This window comes from Mixophyes fleayi, chromosome 7 (assembly GCF_038048845.1).
Source record: "Mixophyes fleayi isolate aMixFle1 chromosome 7, aMixFle1.hap1, whole genome shotgun sequence".
In the NCBI taxonomy this organism is placed as follows: Eukaryota; Metazoa; Chordata; class Amphibia; order Anura; family Limnodynastidae; genus Mixophyes; species Mixophyes fleayi.
Genome location: NC_134408.1, coordinates 26,563,038 through 26,587,629, shown reverse-complemented (window position 1 = coordinate 26,587,629; position 24,592 = coordinate 26,563,038). Strand labels below are relative to the sequence as shown.

Below are 24,592 nucleotides of genomic sequence, written 5' to 3'. Positions count from 1 at the left end.
CTGGAGGGGGGTCCTCCCCTAGAAATCATGAGGAAAGTATTACTGGTAAATGTTACATTCACTGAAAGGAGTTGGGTCGCAGAGGGGCTAGTTCCCCATCTCCCTAATTAATAAATACTTAATAGATGTCAAGAATCTTTTTTTTTTGTCTCCCTTGTATGTCCCTGTTTAATGTATGTACTGTTTTCCTACTGCATGGCGCTGCGGAGCACTGAGGCGCTTTACAAATCTACGATAATAAGAATAATCTCTCTCTAGTAAAATTGCTGTAAGCCTGTAACAACCAACCAGCAATTAGCTTTTATGTTTTTACAGCAAGTTATACAATGAAAGCAAGCGTCTGATTGGTTGCTATGGTGTAATGCTAATGTGCACCTTTGAAAACACACACACACATATATATATATATATATATATATATATATATATATATATATATATATATTAGTGTAATTTATTAATAATTCTTATCAGATATACTATCAGTGAAGGAATGCAATGTGTCACCCCTTGAATAGTGTGATTGCAAGGTGTCCATACCACTGGGAAGACATAAACTGCATCATTTACTGCCCTCCCTAAATTTCATTTGTTGTCTTCCATTTTGTCTAATGTAAAATACCAATATAAATACAGCATTTATTATACAAGATTGATGGACCACAGAGATATAAGGAACCCTGCGCTATCTGACTTGTCTGCATGTTCATGACTGCCTTTTACCTGTACTAATCCAGTGTTACCAGAGCGGTGTAACTTCTATAGCTATCTCCGCCACCATGCAATCGGGGGCGGGAATAGCAACACATTTAGCACCGATGTGCGTGAATAAGTATTTTTACACCTCAGAGATACATCTTTTGCTATGATTTTTGACTGTGCTTCATAGTATATGACTTCAATGTCTACAATATTTCAAATGTAAAACACTAAAATCACAGCACTGCCTCCTAAAAAGAACAACATCACAATGAAAGTTACTCTGCCCTGCCTGCGAGGTGGTAACACAGAATTTGGCGGCAGAAAAGAGCCCACAGATCCATCTAGTTTGTCGTATCTTGTGTGGTTTTTTTGGGGGGGGGGGAGGAATAGTTTTTGAGGAGGGGGGGGGGGTGCTCAGTAGTAAATAAGCACCTTTTGTAATATGCAACATCTTTATGACCCTCTTCCATCACAGAAAGCCTCCAGTTTGCTCAGTCTCTACATCTTGGAACTCACTTACATTTCTAGTGCGCTTGTTTTAGTGATTGAGGTGTCAGACAGGTGCACCATTGTGACTGTAGTGTAAGATATAGGAAGCCCGCAGCATTACTGTCTGTGTTCCTGACAGCGCTTATATGATGGTTCCCTGCACTCTATGAGAAGAGGGAATAAGGCTGGGTACACACTACAGGTTTTTCATCCAATGATCAGAGACCAATCACACGATAAACGACCTTTAGGTTCTATATCTCATTATTGTGTCCACTCCAGCGAAGAATGATTATTGTTCCAAAGCACATCGTGTAGTTTCATTTGATTTTATAACCAGACTAAAAATCTCTATAAACAATGAAATGATGTCGGGCAAATCCTGCAGCGTGTATGTACTCACGACCAGCAGTGTAGGCAGACCTCCATAGAGTGGGCAGAGTCACCATCTTTTCAGTCGATGGTTATGACAGATGAAGAGCACAGATCCGACAGTAAATCGTGTAAAACATGTATAGTGTGTACACATGAATTGGCTGCTGATCTGGACTTTCAGATGTTGGTAAAATCGCATCTGTAGAAATTTTCTGGCGTGCGTGCCTTAGACGACTGATGTCACATTAATAACATTTATAAGAATGTCACACATATTTTTGGATGTGATAACCTTCTAATTTTGAAACTATATTTTGACAACTGTGTCAGCCCTGTGTAACAATAATAAAATGTATTCTACATGCCAGGGCAGTGCAGAGACTGGTTATAGCCTAAGGCACTAGTTTACACTAATGTAAAACTGTCATTGGAACAATTAAAATACTATAATGACTTTGCTTAGACTGTATGTTTGAGAATCTAAGATACACGTTTCCGAATAAATGACCTTTCTAATTCACTGGCTGCCCATATTACTGACTCACATTTGCTCCGCTGGTCTCAGTGTTTTGTGGTTACAGTGTTTAAAGGCTAATTCTACATTTTCAGAACTTTGTATATAACATTCCCCTAACTCCTATAAGTAACAGGTTCCAGTAGATTCCTGTAAGTGCCAAATCCATGTTGTGATTCATAGCTGGTTGTACCAGACAAATACCAAAACGGTATACTATCACCTTCCCCACCGAATCATCCCCAACACAAGACATTTACACTACCTGAGTACCAGGTTGTCTCTTATAGTCAGCATGAAAATCACAGCAGATTAGTGGGAGTTTCTATTAGGAGAAAAGTTAGTAAATGAAAGAATGTATTAGGTTTCTGAAGAAGGTGAGGTTGGTCATTAAACAGTTTGGGTGTATTTTGATTAGTTTTGTTAGATTGGAACTTGGGTTCAATACAAATATCCTCCCTTTCTCACCTCTGCTTTATATCCCTTTATTCAATGTTTATTTTCTTCTTTTCAAACATTCTATGATCACTTGATGGATTGACACATTTGCCTTTGATAGGTCTGGGTCAATTTCGAAATTCCAAGTAGATTATGAATAGTAAGGCCAGAAGAGGGCGCTAGAGACCTAGCCAGTCCCACAACATACATGGACAGATAACAAGGGAAGGAGCCATATTTCTATCCATAATTTTACTTGATACAATTATAATGTACAAGGTTATTATCAGGCAATTAATGTGCACTCATCATTGTTTCCATTTTTTAATTCATATATATATATATATATATATATATATATATATATATATATATATATATATATAACTATGTTATATATATATATATATATATATATAAAACTATGTTATAATAGTGTAATCCATATAGACAGGAGTGAAAAGTGTTTGCAGTCTATAGGAAAATGCAAAAAGATGGCAAAACATGAATAACACCTATAAATTGAAAGATCTCCCCAAATTCAATCTGCACAGGAAAATCATATCAAATCGCACATCTAGGTCACTCATATCACCAGCCTTGCTAGTACTTACATAGCACCAGTCACCTATGAAGACAGCAGAGGTAATATACAAAGAGCAACATACAATACCTTGGTCTTACATAGGTGTGCCTGTATGGTCCACCCCGTAACCACCTCCTCTCATCTCTCGGGATGACTAAACAGAAAAGGTGCGCCCCCATGTGGTCAAAGGAGCACTGTGTAAACTTTACATCAAAGTACAGCCACCTACCACTTTAGTATCACCCCTGGCAATAAAATAACACATTACCTTTTAGCCTTATATATGGCTTATATTGATTATGTTAATGGGGACATGATGATTGTCTTTATTAAAGGTGGCAGTTTTGTATGTGGGAGGTGTTTTAATTACATTACTATGGATATGTGGAAACGTTTTTCCATTAAAAGACAAGATCTGATCTCCCTCAGCTCAGACAAGGAGATCCTTTGAAATGTGCCCTCTGCACCTTTTTATATATTTTCAGTAATGTTGCTTGGTAAACTGAAATCTCACCTCTGCACTGCTGCGCAAAAAAAAGATGCAAATTTTAGCCCCCTTGCAAGACTTGGCTCAGCAGCCTATTAGGAACTTTTTAAAGGGATAGAAATGCAGGTAGCCCACTGACCCAGCCCAAGAGAGTCCACTATGGGACTAGCCCGGAGGGCAGCCAGCCCTTGGGCACTCTTGTGTCTACGTTGTTAGAAGCACCATCTCGTCGCCCATCCCCTCTGCAAACTGCGGCTCTTCCACAAATGTGCCCATCTCACTCTTTATACCTATGCGTCTACTTAGAACATTTTAAGTTTACATTACCAATCCTGTCTACACTGCTTAAGACACTGTAGAAAAAAATGGCCCATTTAACACTTTGGAACGGTGATAATGAGAAGGGAATTATGTTTCTATGAAGAAGTAATGATCACAACTTATGTACACACTTCTAAGAGGAAAAAAAAAACCCACAAAATAATGTTTTGCTGAAATGAATTTTATGGGAAGTGTGACCACGGGATAGTTGGATACAATGAAACATTTCACTTTTTAGAACTATTTATAATATCACTTCCCTGACATAGGTCACAGGAAGGGCTATCCTAACATGCAGTTCCGATATCACAAGTCCCTAGAACATAAGTCTTCTGACAGGTGATTGAGTATGGTATAATATGTTTGTGCTGTTATTGTATGATATTGCTCTTACATATTATCAGATAAATGCACTACCCACACTTCTGTAGTGGTGGGGAACTATGCAGAACAATTACTTCTACTAAGTGACTCCCAAAATAAACACATACATTCCTGTATGTATTATATGTTATACAATTTGCTATGTTCTTTTATTTCTCAGAGACAAAAATAATCGATGGGAGCGTTTTCTCGCTGTTTACATGGACTACAAACCAACTCCAGTCCCAAAACAGGTTTCACCAAAAGAAAATATAACTAACACAGTCACTTGTTACTTTTGGGATAATCTGACATTCCTGCTTCTCTGTTACAAAGTAACTGCTTTACAGACAGCTGCTACTCCTCTCACACCTTTAGGACAGGTGTACTGATGGGATCTGGTAAAAGTACAAACATTTGAGTGATGACTGTACCTGCCTATGTGTATGAATCAACCAATCCACACAGTGCATTTTTGCAAATTAAATCAGTCAAGATGTCAGTCACTCTGTTCGTTATGTCAGAGGAGCATCTAACCTGCTTCAGAGGAATGAAAGAAAGCATGGTGGATATACGATGTGTGGATACCTAATAAAGTTACATGTATATTTGCCCAAAAAATTTGAAGCCATGGTTTAAGCCTGGCTCTCATTGCGGCATCTCTGTCCTAACCAGCAATAGCCCACCTACCTTCAACTGCTCCCATTGCGCAAAGAAAAACAACCCAGCTGAGCCTCGCTTGCACTCAGCAACTTACCTAACCTCAGCTGAGCCATGTCTGCACTCTGCTGCTTACCTAACCTCAGCTGAGCCATGTCTGCACTCTGCTGCTTACCTACCCTCAGCTGAGCCATATCTGCACTTTGCTGCTTACCTACCTTCAGCTGAGCCATGTCTGCACTCTGCTGCTTACCTAACCTCAGCTGAGCCATGTCTGCACTCTGCTGCTTACCTAACCTCAGCTGAGCCATATCTGCACTTTGCTGCTTACCTACCCACAGCTGAGCCATGTCTGCACTCTGCTGCTTACCTACCTTCAGCTGAGCCATGTCTGCACTCTGCTGCTTACCTAACCTCAGCTGAGCCATGTCTGTACTCTGCTGCTTAACTACCCTTAGCTGAGCTATGCCTGCACTCTGCTGCTTACCTACCATCAGCTGAGCCATGTCTGCACTCTGCTGCTTACCTACCCACAGCTGAGCCATGATGTCTGTACTCTGCTGCTTACCTACCCACAGCTGAGCCATGATGTCTGTACTCTGCTGCTTACCTACCCTCAGCTGAGCCATGTCTGTACTCTGCTGCTTACCTACCCTTAGCTGAGCCATGTCTGTACTCTGCTGCTTACCTACCCTTAGCTGAGCCATGTCTGTACTCTGCTGCTTACCTACCCTCAGCTGAGCCATGTCTGCACTCTTCTGCTTACCTAACCTCAGCTGAGCCATGTCTGCACTCTGCTGCTTACCTAACCTCAGCTGAGCCATGTCTGCACTCTGCTGCTTACCTACCCACAGCTGAGCCATGTCTGCACTCTGCTGCTTACCTACCCTCAGCTGAGCCATATCTGTACTCTGCTGCTTACCTACCCACAGCTGAGCCATGTCTGTACTCTGCTGCTTACCTAACCTCAGCTGAGCCATGTCTGCACTCTGCTGCTTACCTACCCTCAGCTGAGCCATGTCTGCACTCAGCTGCTTTCCTAACCTCAGCTGAGCCATGTCTGCACTCTGCTGCTTACCTACCCACAGCTGAGCCATGTCTGCACTCTGCTGCTTACCTACCCACAGCTGAGCCATGTCTGTACTCTGCTGCTTACCTACCCTCAGCTGAGCCATGTCTGCACTCTGCTGCTTACCTACCCTCAGCTGAGCCATGTCTGCACTCTGCTGCTTACCTACCCACAGCTGAGCCATGTCTGCACTCTGCTGCTTACCTACCCACAGCTGAGCCATGTCTGTACTCTGCTGCTTACCTACCCACAGCTGAGCCATGTCTGCACTCTGCTGCTTACCTACCCACAGCTGAGCCATGTCTGTACACTGCTGCTTACCTAACCTTTGCAGTCACGCAGTTAAAGCCTAAAGATCCTTCAGTGTACATACAAATGTCGTTTGACTGTCGTCAGAATTGTAATTTAAATGTGAAGCCATCACAATGTTTTTGGATGGAGGTTTGTGTGCGATTTGGGTCAACAATTATGGGATTGTAATTTTGCTTCAGTTGAATATAAATGCAGCCCGTCATTCAGCAACAAAATGTGGTTAGTTTAAGTCTAGAAGGGAAATATATTGTGTGCCTAGATATCTGAACCAGCAGTGTCACATATAATGATATATATGTACACATAGTACTTGTACTGTTAGTGTAAGCACATTATAATAAATATAGTATTAAAGTGCTTATTATTCTTTACATGTCATGCTTGTGGGTATTTCAGTAATGGAGATGATATATGGCTGTCATAAGGCTGCCATGTGCTAAACAAACATTAAATTGTGGTCTGAGAAGGACCTGCACTCTTAGATCCCCCCCAGTTATCACGTCCCATGCACCCACAGGGATGGACCCCACCTTTTAGGTGCGTCACTGCCAGAGCAGGAAAATGTTATCAGGGACTGCTCTGAAGCAGTTACTGATGTGATGAGTGTCCAGAGGAAGACCGGGGTACACACCTTATCCTCTCTCTGCAATGCTCTAATGATATGTGCTACACAGTTCTATATTTGTCTGTGACTGTCTGTGACTGTGATGGTCTGCAGTTCTCAGAGCTCTATACAGAAATGTCCTGCAGGGTCCTAATAGGGCACTAACACTACACAACTATGTGGCCAACACTTCCTGCTGCCAAGCAGGTGAATCTAAGCACTAATATTAACTTATGAATTTCAAATAGTCTTATTAAGTATTAACATTTAAAGTCAATGGTGATAATTGCATCTTAAGTAAAGGATAGAATACATTTTACTATGGAGGTAATCAATTATGAAAATAGGGACATTGAGAAGTCTTTTAAACTGGAGAGTGCCCCTGTAGATTAGATAATAGTTGGATAAGCTTATTTTACCTTACTATTGAATGTTGTGTTTTACATTCATAATCTGACTACAGAAGATGCAGAGGACAGAGGCAGACTTATATATTGTCTTCAGCCATGTGTAAAAATTACTATACTCCGTGGGTTTAAAATGGGACAACCTGGGGCAGACTTCTCAGGCAGCAAGCTTTGGTGGTCTACTAAATGATTTATTTATAGAGAACGCCAATCTTGCTGTTGAAAAATCTTTACCTTGTAGGTGGCTGACGTACAGGTTATTTACCAGAATGTTTTACTTTGCCAGTTTTGCCCTACACATCCCCTCTACAGAAATTATGTATTATAGTCTCCTAGGGGTGCATTTATCAAGCTACGGATTTGAAAAAGTGGAGATGTTGCCTATAGCAACCAATTAGATTCTAGCCATCATTTTGTAGAATGTACTAAAAATATAACTAGAATTTGATAGATGCGATGTTGTCGGGTCCATCCTCAAAGCTTTTCATCTCCAAAGCTTTGTACATTCCAATGGCATACATTGGCAACATGTTATGAATAGTGTTGACACCCATTGAAAGTTCACTTGGTTCATCTTAAGAAGTTGCCACTTGTGCCACTGACTTTGCTGTTTATACCAGAGTTGCACAAACTGTGGCTCAGGTTAAGTTACCCCCGAATGTTTGGTGTCCCCTTGTTGTGCGATAGGCAATACATTCTACTAGGAACAGACTCTTGAGCACCACTCGTTTATGCCATTAGGTGTCCCTGTGGCAAATTGAATGCAGTGAAACCACCCAGAGTGGGAAGGATTAGACATTTAGTGACAGACTTTTATTTAATTGATATCAACCATTCTAAAAAATAGTAGCTGCAATGTTCGGATTTGTAATGTAAGATCCCTACAAGGAGAGAATCATGTTAATATGCTTAAACCTAGGATAGTTTGGTGTTATTTATTGCCTATAATTAGTTTCAGGTTTTATCATTCTAAATACTTAACATATTTGGAGTTTTATTGTGATTTACATTGCCAGATTTGTATATTTATTGAACAATATTATTCCTGGATTTTGTTTGTTTCACATGCAGTGATCATGAAATTTATTCTAATTGGTTGAAATGGAAGCTCGACATTTAGCCAAATTAATGGACATTACTTTCTTTGCTTCTACTACCCTCATGCTATTATTTACTTTACACATTCCTCACTAATTCTTTCTGTGCCTCTTTCTCTCCTCCTCTGTCTCTCTTTCTCTCGCTCTTTCTTTTACTATCTCTTTTTCTCTCTTTCCTCTCCCCTTCTCTCTCTCTCTCTCTCCTTAATTCTCCCCTTCTCTCTCTCTCTCCTTAATTCTCCCCTTCTCCCTTATATTTCCTTATCTCTCCTTATCTTTCTCATTCTCTCTCTCTCCTCCTTTTTCTCACCCTCCTCTCCTTTCTACTCTCTCTGATTCTCTCCCTTCTCTCTCTCCTTCTCTCTCCCTCTCTCCATCTCTCTCCCTCTCTCCTCTCCCTCTCTCCTTCTCTCCTTCTCTCCTCTCTCTCTCTTTCTCTCCTCTCTCTCTCCCTTCTCTCTCTCCTTCATCCTCCCTCTCTCCTTATCTTTCTCCTTTTCTCTCTCTCTCCTTATCTTTCTCCTTTTCTCTCTCTCCTCTCCCTCTCTCCTTCTCTCTCTCTCTCTCTCCTTCTCTCTCTCTCTCTCTCTCCTTATCTTTCTCCTTTTCTCTCTCCTCTCCCTCTCTCCTTCTCTCTCTCTCTCTCTCTCTCTCTCTCCTCTCCTCTCCCTCTCTCCTTCTCTCTCTCTCTCTCTCTCTCTCTCTCCTCTCCTCTCCCTCTCTCCTTCTCTCTCTCTCTCTCTCTCTCTCTCCCTCTCTCCTCTCTCTCTCTCTCTCCCTCTCTCCTTCTCTCCTTCTCTCCCTCTCTCCTTCTCTCCCTCTCTCCTTCTCTCTCTCTCTCTCTCTCTCCCTCTCGCTCTCCTTCTCTCTCTCTCTCTCTTGCTCTCCTTCTCTCTCTCTCTCTCTTGCTCTCCCTCTCTCTCTCTTGCTCTCCTTCTCTCTCACCCTCCAGTCCTCTCTCTCTCCCTCCCTCCCTCCCTCCCTCTCTCTCTCTCTCTCTCTTGCTCTCGTCTCTCTCTCTCTCTCTCTTGCTCTCGTCTCTCTCTCTCTCTCTCTCTTGCTCTCTTGCTCTCCTCTCTCTCTCTCTCTCACCCTCCGGTCCTCTCTCTCTCTCTCTCTCTCTCTCTCTCCTCTATATATTTCTCTCCTTATCTTGCGTCTCTCCCTTATATCAGTCCTCCTGTCATTCATGCCCAGTGTCAGAGTAAGGCCAGACCAGGGCTGACTCTTCTTGGATTAGAAACAGGAAATCTACTGTCCGCACCATAGTTGGAATAGGGATGTGTTTACTGATGGGAAGAGATTCTGTGTACGTGTTCTCGTGTTGAGCCATGTTTGTACTTCATTTCAAGCCACATTCATAAACACTCATCACATCTAATAAACATCCATGAAAAGACAAATATCTGGGCATGCCAAGATTCAAAGGTCACAAGACAATTCATCAAGAATGACCCCTCTCTCCTCCACACCAGATTAACATTTACCGATAGTCTCTAATTAGCTTACAGACTTAGATTTAATAATAAATTAGAGAGGGATCTTTATTCGTATGTTAAGTTCTTTTTCTACCATTCATCTAGCACCAGTACCAATATTTTAGAAGTGAAATAGAACAGCGTTTACATATATTTTATAATATCATGACTATTAACAGCAGTGACTGTTGTGTACAATATTACCATACATAAGATTAATGCAGAATATCACTTACTTGGTCATGCATCCGATCCAACGCCCCCCCTGAGGTCAGTGGCTGTCTGGTATGCTCTACTCACTCCTGCCGTCATGGTGTTATCGATCACCAACATGGTGCCAGCTCAGCGGGAGTGAGGAGTACATAGCCGTTCTGCAGCAAACATGGGGTCCAACGCTGTACTCCAGGTACTTAATATTATAGTTTAGTGTAGTTTATGGAAACAAAATGTTTCAGGTTTGGATGAAAGTCACCTTTAAAGTCACTTTTCTTTTTTTGTTTTTAAAGGAAACAAATAGGAGGAACAAGTACAATAAACTGCACAATACCAACAAATTGTTTCCTTCAGTTTTTATATTATGTAGCGGAAAAAGGTGAACTGGAGGAAAGAGGAACAAGATAGTGTGTGGAGGTGGGGGGGTAGAGAAACAGATACATAGCTGGCATGGAATCAAACCTAAGGCATAGGTAAACAAATACACAGCGAACCATAATAGACACAAAAAGAACCAATTACCCAGCATAGTCCAGAGGAACACAGTTCCCAGCTGGAAGGGCCCCGAGGCGGCTCATGACCTCGGCTGTGAGAAGAACGATTGATCACAGAGTGCGGGTCGGGCAGGGGTAGGCGAGCACCTACCGCTTTCCCTAAAGTACCAAAACGTTTCTACTTTTAGTGTGAGATAGACATTCCTCTCATTAACAAGATTAATGATGGTAATGATGCCTACTGATACCATCACTGATGTTGTTACTGATTGATCAGTTGCTGTCCTATGCCAACACTGTGGTCAGAGAGAGCTGCCTCCATTATTCACATTGACAACTGACGATTCGGTATACAGTGCGTATCAATCCTGACGCATTTTGTGCAACTCAACATAAAGCGTATTCAGTAAAAATATTTACGGAAAGTCCTCTTACATATAACTTATATTAAATGGTGTCTTTTTTTTAATGACATTTTAATTGCTCATTTCATATAAAGTTTAAGAATGAGAATAATTTAAAAAGTCCATGTGAACTGTATGTTAGTTTTTTATTTTCTGTTTCACCCCTTATGCAACACCTGGATGAAATGTGGTCTGTATGTGATAACTCCTCCCTTACATTATACAATCTTCTCTCCGTTATAGTGAAACGGTCTGGGAAAACATGGCACGTATGTGCGTCAAGACAAGACGACTCGATGTTGCCAAAGTCTGCCTGGGGAAAATGGGTCACGCCAGGGGCGCCAAGGCATTGCGGGAAGCAGAACAAGAGCCAGAGATAGAGGCCAGAGTGGCTATGTTGGCTGTACAGCTCGGCATGCTGGTAAGAGAATGTCTTCACACTGAAATATCTAGGATATAGGTGCTCAAACAGGACATATATGAGGCTGTGATATTAGTAGTCACTAAGGGGCTCTGTGACCATGTAATAAGGCTGCAGGCCAAGGTGACGGGATTCCAAGGTGACTTCTAATATCACATGAGCAGCAGTTTTTGAGAAAGAAAGAAATAATATTTTATTATTTTATGGAAATTGTTTTAACTATGTTTTTCTTTCATAAGAGAAGGGAAATATATGTCTTATAGCTGAGAGAACTCTGTCTGCACACTTCCCACCATGTGGTTATGTGGCCCCATCACTTGTGTCACAGGAGGTGTGCTGGTGCTTCTCAAGCGCCCCAGTCCTTCTCCTGATCACTAAGACTGAACGCCATTACTCTCTCCTAATTCTCCTTGATCTCTCGGCTGCATTTGACACCGTTGACCACTCTCTTCTCATACAAACACTGCAATCCCTAGGTCTTCAAGACACAGTTCTATCCTGGTTCTCATCTTACCTCTCTAATCGCTCTTTCACTGTTAATTTCTCTGGAGCCACCTCTGCTCCGCTTCCCCTATCAGTTGGAGTACCACAAGGCTCGGTGCTAGGTCCTCTGCTGTTCTCTATCTATACCGCTTCTCTTGGAAATCTAATAAGTTCCTTTGGCTTTCAGTATCATCTCTATGCGGATGATACCCAAATCTATCTATCCTCTCCTGATATCTCGACATCTGTGTTGTCCCGTGTAACTGACTGTCTTTCTGCCATTTCATCTTGGATGGCCTCTCGTCAACTCAAACTTAATCTTTCTAAAACAGAGTTAATAATATTCCCACCCGCCAACAAGAGCATACCTGACATTTCTATCTCTGTTGATAACATGACCATAAATCCCACCCCACAAGCTCGCTGCCTAGGTGTAATCCTTGATTCACGCCTATCCTTTGTTCCCCACATTGACTCTATATCTAAATCATGTTACATACATCTAAAGAACATTTCCAGAATCCGCACATATCTCACACAAGACACTGCTAAAACCTTAATTCATGCACTAATCATCTCCCGCATTGACTATTGCAATTCCCTCCTTACTGGTCTTCCCAAAAACAGACTCAAACCCCTAAAATCTATTTTACATGCTTCGGCAAGACTGATTTTCCTTGCAAATAGCTATTCCTCTGTTGAATCACTCTGTATGTCTCTACACTGGCTGCCTGTCTTCTACCGAATCCAATATAAAATACTTTTACTAACCTACAAGGCCATCAATAAAGCTGCACCAACATACATCTCCTCTCTTGTCTCAAAATATCTCCCAACTCGGCAACTCCGTTCTGCAAAAGATCTGCGTCTCTCATCCACCCTCATTACATCCTCCCATTCCCGGTTACAGGACTTTTTTCGGGCTGCACCCACTCTATGGAACTCTCTCCCTCGCACAATAAGACTCTCCTCTGTTCTACAAACTTTCAAGCGTTCTCTGAAAACCTACCTATTCAGACAAGCTTATAATATTCCTCAACCACCATCTTAACCTCACTACCTTTAGCCTGTTACAAAATTTCACACAAGACAACTACCCCCGGAATAACATTGTTGTGTGACAGGATCATTTAGCTTATGAGTCACCCTACCTTTGCAGTCTGGCTGGGCCAAGATGCAAAATGTATACTTAACCTCATGTGTCAATCTCCCATTGTCCCATAGATTGTAAGCTTGCGAGCAGGGCCTTCTCACCTCTTTGTCTGTTTTACCCAGTTTGTTTATTAGTTTATTACGTTTGTCCCCAATTGTAAAGCGCTACGGAATATGTTGGCGCTATATAAATAAATGATGATGATGATGATGATGGTGCTTCTCAAGCGCCCCAGTCCTTCTCCCTGTAACACTGTGTATTGCCATCTCCCATACAGACCTGGCAGGTGGGACAAGAGACCCCTAGAATGGTTACTGGTCCGCCTAAATCAGGGCATTTGGGAGGTTGCGAAGCTGCTTTTGTTTGTAGGAGGTGCTAGGATGGGGCCAGTCACTAGATTGTTGGTTGTACCTTTTAGGACCACTGGTAGTTATACTGGGGGTAGTGTAATCTGTGGCTGCAGTTACTAAGGCGGGGACAAGTGTAATGAAGCAGTAGGTGTTGCTCAAACACACTATATGACTAATTATAACACTACTCACATATTAATTACAGCAAGCACTTATCACACAACAGGAAATCTGCAAATTTGCATTTTGGCCAAGGTGCTGTACTAAAGATGATCACTTTACAATTACACTGATATGCATTAATGCAGACATTAACAAGCTAGATTGTTTGTATTAAACATAGATAATACATATTACTTTTAGTGGATTATATACGATCAGCTATAGGTGCTATGATGATCTCATACAGTACATAGTGGTAACTACTGCAGCAAGTGAATGAATTGGAAAACATAAGTGTGATGCAGTAGATTCTGACTTGAGGCTACTGCTTATATTTAAAAAAAAAAAAATCATCTGGCTCCACCTGACCAAGAAGCCAAGTTATGACATGTATGTAAATGATAATGTGCATGGTTGTTTCATTTGCATTAACCAGCCCAATAGCAGTTTGCAAATATATTTAGAGAGAGAGAATACAAATCATAAGGTGAATCTTAATTGTATTCCTCAACAAATCATCTTTGATCACTTGATGGACTATTATTTCAATCTTAGCTATAGAATAGGATTAGTTTTCTCCAGGAGTACATAACTTTAGTATGTTTACAAGGAAGATGTGTTGTGTCTTTGCATGCTTAAGGCACTCCATAGAAACCTTGCTGAACTAGAAGCACGTGGATAGTTTTATGTCCTATATGAATAGTCTCTGTATTGCTTCTTGTAGGAAGACGCAGAAGAGCTGTACAAAAGCTGCAAACGTTACGACCTTCTGAATAATCTCTACCAGGCTTGGGGCCAGTGGCAGAAGGCCATTGAGACTGCGGAGAGCAATGACCGAATGCATCTACGTACCACCTATTACCACTATGCAAAGCACATGGAGGCTACAGGAGATCGCAGTGTGTCTCTCAACCAGTAAGTATACCGATAGTGAGTATTAATTGTAATGGCAACACTAAATTGGTTGCATGACAAGCGAAGGAGAAGTGCACATTAAAAGTCATTGTCAAACCGCAAAATATGCAGCTATGAAATACATTTCTATTTGTGCCAATGCAGTTAATTGTTCGCCTCTTGCATAAAATGGAGCATACCCCTTTATTATCTTCAACTTTACCTTATTTCTGCTAAGTCACAGCTTGGTTTAGCCTCAATTGGGAGGCGATTCAACTCGGAGCAAGTTTATGGCTGGAATCTGTTCACTTTCCCGCGAGGAAATATGAGCGGAGATTACTACCGTAATTGCCGGCACTGTCTGTGCGCCAAATCCACGGCAATGAATCTCCCCCTTACTGTGCATATTAATCATGAGAGTGAGTGAATGGGGACTGTCTTTATTAGTGTGTGTGTGTGTGTGTGTGTGTGTGTGAGAGAAGCTTTGTATTACATTGTTTGGAGTACTCATGGAAATATATTTCTCCGTCAAAGTGCAACATGCAAAACTGGTTCCATTAAAAGTGTAGCACAAGACCGGTTCTCCTCATTAAGCCTCATATGAACTCATGGGAGCGAGGAGGCAATTGTGCTGTCTCTTTTACACATGTCTATGAATATTTGTATTACATTAGTTGAACTAGAATCGCTCTTTCCCGTATAGAATGTACCTGCAGATTATAGACCCAGACCTGATTTTCATTTCTGAAAAGGAATTGTCACTGGTAGAAAGATGCTTTACAGCCCCTGTGGTGAACAAGGAATACCCCACTAAATGTGCCTTCTCCTCATTTAAGTTATCATATCCTGCAAAGCACATCTTGTGTGTGCATATGGGTGCACAACTAGGCCCCATTACCGTGCCTGTCCCACCAACCTCCTCCTACCAGAAGATGTTTAATGATGCATACCCTCAGACGCCACCTTTTTCCCATGTAAATAACATGTGCTTTATAAGACCAAGTACATTTGTACAAAATATGTTCAAAACAGCATTTACAGGATGGGTGTTGATCTGACCTTTCTCAACCTTGTACAAAATAGATAATACAGTAATTTTTGGATAATTCGATATTAGACATGTTATGGTACAAACAGGATATAACATGCTTTACTGCTGTGTCTAAAAGTGCTGCATATTGTAACAAGTAAGGCAGCAGTAAGATGCCATCATAAACACCATCATGGATACAGCTTAATGTGCTCATTATAAATTGCAGCAGTTCAAGCAGGTTTCCACAGTTCAGCATCTCAAACTGCAATTGTACTTCATTGTTACATTTTTACATTTTGTTTCAGTAAGTAGGTGTTGAACTGGAAATCAGACTAAAAGTAGCAGATATGAATGCTTGATATAAATTTGGAGCAGTTTCCTTCCTGACTTTCTGGGAACATCCATTGAGCAGGAATTGGTCATGAAATAATCTGCTCAAGTTTTTGACTTCTGAGAATCTGTAATGTCATTAATAAGTGGTCACAGAGCTGATAACCTTTTGTTTTGTATAGCTATGAAAAGTCGGACACGCACCGTTTCGAGGTTCCAAGGATGCTCCTGGATGACCCACAGGCCTTAGAAAATTACATTAATATGAAGAAGGATAAGTAAGATAATCCAGTCCCTCTCATCTGCCATATAACTTTATTTCTTGGCACAGCCCTATGTCAGGTCAGACAGCTATTCCTTCACCCCTGGGTGGCAGGACAGCATGAAGAGCATACATTGAGGTATCCATGCTACAGGAAGTAGCATCCGTTTTGTTTGACCTGTCAAGAAGGGTAGGAGGACTATTCCCTGTTTATGCATGTAGGTTTACCTAGTTATTGTAGTTTTCATTTGGAGATAATGTCCAGTGCCATTATTCATGTTGACCTGTCATGTGCCCTCTTTATATGGCTGCATGATTTTCCTGTCTTGATTAGACAGCTGCCTATCACCTCACTGTAAGTTTGACAGAACCGTGAGGAGCCACTTTTACCTCTTTTCTCAGACCGACTTCAGTGTTTGGCCTTGTTAGTCCCAATACTGTGCTTCATGTGGTGTTATGGCTCTCTTACCTGACCATCTATATCCACCACTGATGGTTGGATACTTCTTGTACTGGTAGCTATAAAATGCAGACAAAGACTGTAAAGATATGTTGTTTATAACTCACTATTATAACACTCCCTTGTTTCTGTGTATCCTCATACAGAAGTCTCTGGAAGTGGTGGGCTCAATACCTGGAAAGCCAGTCAGACATGGACACTGCTCTCAAGTACTATGAGATGGCTCAGGATTACCTGTCTCTGGTACGAGTGCACTGCTTCCTGAGGAACATTCAGAAGGTGAGAGACCACAACATTCTGTAGAGCAAGGTTCTCAGAATCTGTCCTTGATGTACACATTCTAGTGTTTGCATTTTATTATTTTTATTATCTAGCTTTTGAATGGTTATTTTGTGGAAATGAGCTGATTACTAGCTCAGTGAAGCAGAGAGAGATAAAACCTAATGGGCCTTATTTATTAAGGAAAGGAAAGCAAAAACAGGAGTAATTTTGCACCTTGGTAAAACCATGTTGCATTGGAGGGGGGGGGGGAGATTTCAAATGTGGGGACAGATTTATAGTTGCGGTAAGGCATGTTCTAGATTAACTTTGAATTTTAGTGTAAAAATAAAGCTATCAAGTATTTGTGTGCTAGATGAAAAAACAGCCAGTATTTAACTTAATGTGCAAAATAATTAACTGATTTGCACCCCTTGCATTGTAACATGGTTTGTCCAGGAGCAAATGTATTCCTTTTCTTTTTCTTCCCTTAATGAATCAGGCCCCACATGTGTACGCCACCACTGCATTTCTTTATCTGAAAAGTTTGCATTTTTCTAGTTCTATTCAGTAGCGGATACAGAGGGAGGCAATCGTACCCCTTTGCCCCCCCCCACCCCCAGAAGCACACTACATACGTTTGCATATGCAGGCTGAGGATCCAGCCTGGCCACTCCCATTATGTTTTAAACACAACCAGAGCAGCCGGGAAGCTTCCTCTGCCTGTTTCTCAGCTGCCTGGTCCAATCAAAGTAAATAGGGAGCAGGGCCCACCAATCAGAGTGAAGGAGGGACAGAGCTATTCTAAAACTAATTAGTGTAATAATACCCTATAAAAAACTCCTGCTACATTTTTACTTTAGAGGTTAATCCACCCCTAAGTGGCAGAATCGCAAGAGGGTGCAACCCCACAGTTGCTATCTTAGCCAGTGCTGCTAAACATTCCTATTCCAGGGCTCCGCACCCTGGAAATGTGGAAACAAGTACAGCATTTAGTGCAGTGTCTTGTGACGGCTGCTACTGTTGCCGGGGTATGAAACCTGTTAATAGCCCCAAGACATATGAGTTTCTCACAAATGCCACTTGGATCAGTGGATAATCCCTAAAACAAAAAAAAAATACCTGTACATTGTTTTCTTCAGTTGTCACCATACTAATAGAGATAATAATGATAATAGTAATAATAATAATGAATAAAGACAGCAATACCCTTGTTTTACAGGCTGCAGAAATAGCCAACGAGACCGGTAACTTGGCAGCTTCCTACCACCTGGCACGTCAGTATGAAAGCCAAGGGGATCTGAAACAGGCAGTGCACTTCTACACCAGGGCGCAGGCATACAACAACGCCATCAGGCTGTGCAAGGTACAGAGATCTTATTACCACTACAGCTAGTGTATTGAGTGCAGTGGTGACCCAGATGTTCTCCCCCGTACAGGAGAACAACCTGGATGACCAGCTGATGAACCTAGCTCTGTTGAGCACCCCGGAGGACATGATGGGAGCCGCTCGGTATTATGAAGAGAAGGGGGAGCAGATGGATAGAGCGGTCATGCTGTACCACAAGGTAAACAGAAGCTGTAGAGCGGAGTAGTTGTAGATTTAGTCCTTAAATTGTGCCAAATTCATGTGTTTAAAGTCTACCCATGTACGGTTTGTGATACCAGCCAGGGAAAGCCGGATATTACCTAGTTTTACATTTGAAGCTTGCAATAAAATGGAACAAGCACATTAATGACTCCCACTTCTCTTGCTGTCCAGTCCGGCCACCTCTCCAAAGCTCTGGAGCTGGCATTTGCCACGGAGCAGTTTGGAGCTCTTCAGTTGATCGCTGAGGACTTGGATGAGAAGTCTGACACCGCTCTGCTCGCCCGTTGCTCTGATTTCTTCATCCAGCACAAGCAGTATGCCAAGGCTGTGGAGCTACTGCTAGCTGCTAAAAAGGTACATTGTTTAATGTGTATCCGTATTAAGAGATGAGATCAATACACACTTCGTAAATACTAAAGTTTCCAGTGTTCATACAGAACATAAATTCCTACATGAATTGCACCTTACCATGATCTTTAGTCTGCTGCCTTTGTTTATTGTATCAGGGAACATCTGAGTGTTTAGAGAGAGAGAGGACAGCCAATAGAATGTGGCCCTGGTTCCCAAATGTTCCTAGTTCTGTGTTAGAGAAGATCTTCAGCCTAACTAACTTTAGCTAAGAATACCTCTATTCCCAAATACGAGGTGAAGCTATAGCAATCACATCGGGCTCAGCAGTTCCCACTGAGTTCACAGTAAGTGAGCTAGGACTGCATGATATTTCCCCCCTTCTCTTTGTGAGTGCAGAAATATCAGCTTGGCCTGTTTACCAGTTATAGGAGGCTTTGTACATTGGGAGCATTGTATGATGACTGCACAGATCTCCCGTCAACTAGAAAGTCTCAAATAATAACTAAATGTACCTGGCGCTGGTTGCCCGCATACCTGTGAGGCTCTAGCCAAGGGGGCTTTACAAACTATGAATTGTGTGCACATGTGCTGGATAGTTACTGACGTCACAAAGCACACGGCAGATATAGTATCGTACGTATAGTATAGACCGGCAGGTTCTGGTTGTTCTGCTAGTGTATAGAGGGGGAGTTACTGGCTAAACTTATTTGTGGCTTAAGTTTTCCTGTAAGAAAAAAGCTACTGTAACATACTTGTCAAAATGTAAAAAAACCTAACAGAGATATGTTTGTGTTGGACAAGTGAATCTGCAGTTGTGTGTTACTCTGTAAATGCATAGGGTAGTACACTTACCCAAAGCATGACTATTGGATATGATCATAATAAAGTTATATTACACAATATACAGTCCGAGAACATTACACCTACCCAACATGATCATAATACAATTTTATTACACTCTATACAGACATAGGACAATACACCCCCAACATGACTTGACCACTGGACATGATCATAATACAATTCTATTAACCTCTATACAGACATAGGACACTACACCCCCAACATGACCTGACCACTGGACATGATCATAATACAATTCTATTACACTGTATACAGACATAGGACACTACACCTCCAATATGACCTGACCACTGGACATGATCATACTACAATTCTATTACACTGTATACAGACATAGGACACTACACCCCCAACATGACCTGACCACTGGACATGATCATAATACAATTTTATTACACTATATACAGACATAGGACACTACACCCCCAACATGACCTGACCACTGGACATGATCATAATACAATTCTATTACACTATATACAGACATAGGACACTACACCTCCAATATGACCTGACCACTGGACATGATCATACTACAATTATATTACACTCTATACAGACATAGGACACTACACCTCCAACATGACCTGACCACTGGACATGATCATAATGACCTTTTATCTCTGTGAATGGGACATACTTTCCAGTCACTGGTGTATAATTGCCCCACAGTACTATGATGCTCTTCAGCTATGCCTGGAGCAGAACCTCATAATCACAGAAGACATGGCGGAAAAGATGACTGTGTCCAAAAACTCCAAGGAGCTTAGTGAGGAAGCAAGACGGGAGCTGCTGGAACGAATCGCTGACTGCTGCATGCGGCAAGGGAATTACCACCTCGCAACTAAGAAATACACCCAGGCAGGAAACAAGCTGAAGGTAAGAGGATCCTGCCTGCAATGTATATCCTCCACACTCACATCAACCACAAATGAACGTAATGCTCTGACAGGGCTAAAGCATTGTGGGTAGATCTAATATACAGGGAAAGTAATTTACTTTTTAAAACTAACAGATTATTTTTAAAGAAATGTGGGGTTTTATGGCCCAAAATTGCTATCACATTACAGATTTGATAGAATTAAACATTCTTGTGTTTGTATTATGCTCAGTACTCCTTAGATGTTTCTTGTTTCCCTACTCTAGGCCATGCGGTCCTTGTTAAAGTCAGGTGACACTGAGAAGATTGTGTTCTTTGCTGGCGTGTCCCGACAGAAGGAAATCTACATCATGGCAGCCAATTATTTGCAGTCCCTGGATTGGCGCCAAGATCCCAACATCATCAATAACATTATTACCTTCTACACTAAGGGAAGGGCCCTTGACCTTTTAGCTGGCTTCTACGATGCCTGCGCTCAGGTGAGACCTTGGAGCAATGAATTAATGATGAACTACAATGTTTTCTTGTCTTTTCCTAAACACGACTCTGTTTTAGGTGGAGATTGATGAGTATCAAAATTACGAGAAGGCAATGGGTGCACTGACCGAGGCTTACAAGTGTCTGACCAAAGCCAAGATGCGGAGCCCAGAGGAACAAGAGCGAAAGCTTTCTGATATACAGAACAAGATAACTCTGGTCAAGAGGTTTCTCCAGGCCCGAAGGTAAGATACCATTCTAACCAATACATTCTTCATATAATTCTGTGACCTCACAGACAGACAAAAAACCTGAACAACAGAGTGTGCACTTCTAAGAGTGTTACACGAGCAATTGCAGTAATGCATTTATTATAATGTTACATCAATATGGATTCTTACTGAAGGTCTGTGTAGTTAATAGAGAGGGGCAGGAGTGGATGCATTATGAAGGGGGAAGGGGCTGAAAGAAAAAGTACTCTGGATTTACTTGTCCTTTAAATACCTGTTTTATAAATAATCAGTATAACCCTCTAAGGGGGGGATTCAATTCTCAGCTGTAATTTTTTTAACATTGTGGTAAGTGATTTTAACATGGTTTTCACTCATTCTGGATCGCGTTAACTTTACTCATTATTCAAATCTATTTTTAACGCACCATTTTGTTGCGAAAACAGTCCCATCGCGGACAAGTAGGTGATCCCTTGAAAGTATAGCGAGGGAGGGGGAACGTTAAAAGCTATTCAATTATTTTTTAACGCCGCGCGGTAAACTGTCAAATCGGCAGTTTTATCTCGCACCTGTCATGACTATAAAAAATTGAAAAGATAAGAAAATTATTGAAATAATGTAATGTAAAAAAAATTCAAAATTATGTTTCTCAGTAAAGTATAACGTAAAGGGTGATTTTTTTTATTTATTTACAAAAAGCATGTTAAAAAAAAAATATTAAAATTAATAAACACAATAATCACAGATTAATATATGTCTGTATGTCCTAATATGTATGTAATGTTATGGTTTGTGATGGTACAGATAATAATATAGTAATAAAAAGTAAAAAAAAAAGGAATTAAAAAAAGAAATGTTATACAATAGAAGGTTGTGTGTAATACAAATGTATGCCAATGCATTTTTTTTATTCTAGATGGCTGCATTAAACTCTCCCCTCTACTCCACTAAAAATTTGCATGCAGTGGGGCAGTGTTACCGGTCTTCAAATTGAATACCACGATTTTTACTGTTGCGTTAAGTGAAAACAGCTGCGATTACATCAGCAAACCCACGCGGATTGTTTGACATTTTTTTAACGCAGCGTTAAAAAAAATTCCGCAGACAATTGAATTCCCCTCTAAGACAGCAAAATGTCATCATTGCTTTACAAACATAGGTCACATGACTCACAAGCGCCTGTCATATAGTGGCTAGTGGCGGGTATTTATGATGCATGATCGATCCGCACTGCAAAATGTCCTGGTTTTGCACCACTGTGTATGGTTGGCCCATCAGCAACCATCTAGGTGCACACTTACACTCATCTCTCAAGAAACACCTCTGCAAACTAGATGTGCGTCTCGGTGTGTGGAGAGATGGAAAACACTTCAGTGGTGCAGTGTGCATACGTGTAATCCTCACCTCAATGCTCAGCTCGCTACCACTTTATAAATACAGAAACTTTTCTATTTTCTCCTAGTATACAGCTCGATTTATCCCCTTTTACGGTCACCAATGTGTGGACCTGGGGGGCTCGGAATGCGCTGGAAATAGGCTTCTGCAACATGGAGGCACACGTGGGTTCTATTACAATGATAGGCTTACAGCCAATGACGGCCAGCACTCCCCCGCAACACTAAGCGCACCGGCGCACCTACTGCTTACTCACTCCCCTCTGCCGATTCAAACTCCCCCTCCCCGCAAACACCACCAACTTGTGCGTGATTTTCCAGAACCTCAGAGGAAATTGAGGCAACTTTCGGAAGTTTAAAGGGTATGGTGGCTCCATAGCTGGTTTTGCATGGTGTAGGTGTTTCGTGAGTCAGAAATAACCTCCAGTGAAGCAGCCATGTTGCGTACTATGTGACTGTTGCAGAGAAGGCAGCCTATCAGCTCACTAGGAATCATGACATCACAGAGGTAGATATTCACCAGGCACTGCCACCTAGCCAATGAATGGGCTGTATTCTCATGAATATTGGATGCTGTTGCCATCTAGTGTCCCTGACAGGAGCACTTTAACATTCTTCTTAATTGCTGCAGATAGTCATGTGACCTGAGGGTCATGTGTCAGGACACTTCTGTGATGTCAGGATTGGACAGACTTTTGGGAAATATTTTAGGTATCAGAGATGTATGAATATATGGTTATAATGTAATGTAAATTAGTATTAGTTGTTGCTCACATGTAGGGGACTATGAACTGTACCTCTCCATCTGATAATGTATATCCCACATTCAGTTCCATGATCGACCTACAAGAGTTCCGTTCACATACAAAGTTATAGACAGTAAGGATGGGTTTCGGTTTCATTGGTTGCAATTGTGTTTATGACCGTGCAGAATAATTTGAATATTGAAAAAGTGAAACTAAACTCCCCAAATTGATTTTAACTTGTAATAGAAGACCGGTGTACACAATAATAGTATTCATGTAAGTGCAGGCAGACTGTAAGTTATGGTTGCCCCAACAGAGCATACTCCACGGACAAGCAGGAAGCCATCAGACAGTGCGAGCTGCTGCTGGAGGAGCCAGATTTGGAGGGTGCTGTCCGTATCGGGGATGTGTACGCCTTTCTGGTGGATCATTATACACAGCAGGGAGACTTTCAGAAGGTAAAGTGACCAGCTGAGACGTTATTTATGTTACTCAATCTAGGCACTGGGCCTGAGCGCTTCCGTCACCCATGTGGATGACCTAATTCGGCACAGACCATATTACTTTGTGCTCGGCCTGGGCAACTAAACCTACTCATGTATGGGAAGCTTTACCCCGAGGATTCTGGGAGCCTGGGACCAAACAGGTCACGATGAAAGGTTCCATATGCACAGTACAAATATTAGTTACAGTCACAGGGTAATGGGATTTGTGCTCTAAAATGATATGTTAGATCTGTATTGTGCGCCCTCCAACATTTGCACAAATTGAATTCCATTTTAGTTTTTTAGTTTTTTTTTAATTTATAATTTTTATTGAAGCACTGTGTAACATTACAGTTCTTATGAAGCATATTCACAATATTTAAATGAACAAATTAATCATATTCATATGTTCTAGGTTAGCAAACAGTGTTAAAATATCATGTACATTAATCATCGTTAAAGATCATCAAAGAACTTCAAAATTCCATATATAACATCAGGTTTACATTGACAATATTGGTTTAGTCTTCGTTACCTTTGATCCCTACTATTCTCTTGGAATGGTTGTGTAAAGAGGATGTTCGCAGGACTACATGGGAAAGTACCACATCCCCTGGCTGGAGAGAGAAAAGAATCCTATTTCAGAATGGGATAGAGGGGATCAGTAACGATATTACGGAGTTCAAACCAAGTTGTGTGCTGAAGACATTTCTGAACCTACCTCTGGTTGACGGCGCTCAACCCATTTTTCTTTT

The 24,592-nt window shown here is 41.4% G+C and overlaps 1 protein-coding gene across 2 annotated transcripts in view; it reads left to right on the top strand.

The window, feature by feature from the left end:
• IFT140 (intraflagellar transport 140) overlaps positions 1-24,592 on the top strand; it is a 77,197-nt gene that overhangs the window by 50,878 nt on the left and 1,727 nt on the right. For both annotated transcript variants that reach the window (XM_075179499.1, XM_075179500.1), the window contains exons 19-29: positions 11,257-11,434; positions 14,307-14,497; positions 16,022-16,117; positions 16,708-16,840; positions 18,042-18,185; positions 18,259-18,387; positions 18,582-18,764; positions 20,298-20,504; positions 20,772-20,984; positions 21,061-21,227; positions 23,669-23,810. In XM_075179499.1, coding sequence (XP_075035600.1) covers positions 11,257-11,434; positions 14,307-14,497; positions 16,022-16,117; positions 16,708-16,840; positions 18,042-18,185; positions 18,259-18,387; positions 18,582-18,764; positions 20,298-20,504; positions 20,772-20,984; positions 21,061-21,227; positions 23,669-23,810 — 1,783 coding nt within the window. The remainder of the gene's footprint in view (positions 1-11,256; positions 11,435-14,306; positions 14,498-16,021; positions 16,118-16,707; positions 16,841-18,041; positions 18,186-18,258; positions 18,388-18,581; positions 18,765-20,297; positions 20,505-20,771; positions 20,985-21,060; positions 21,228-23,668; positions 23,811-24,592) is intronic.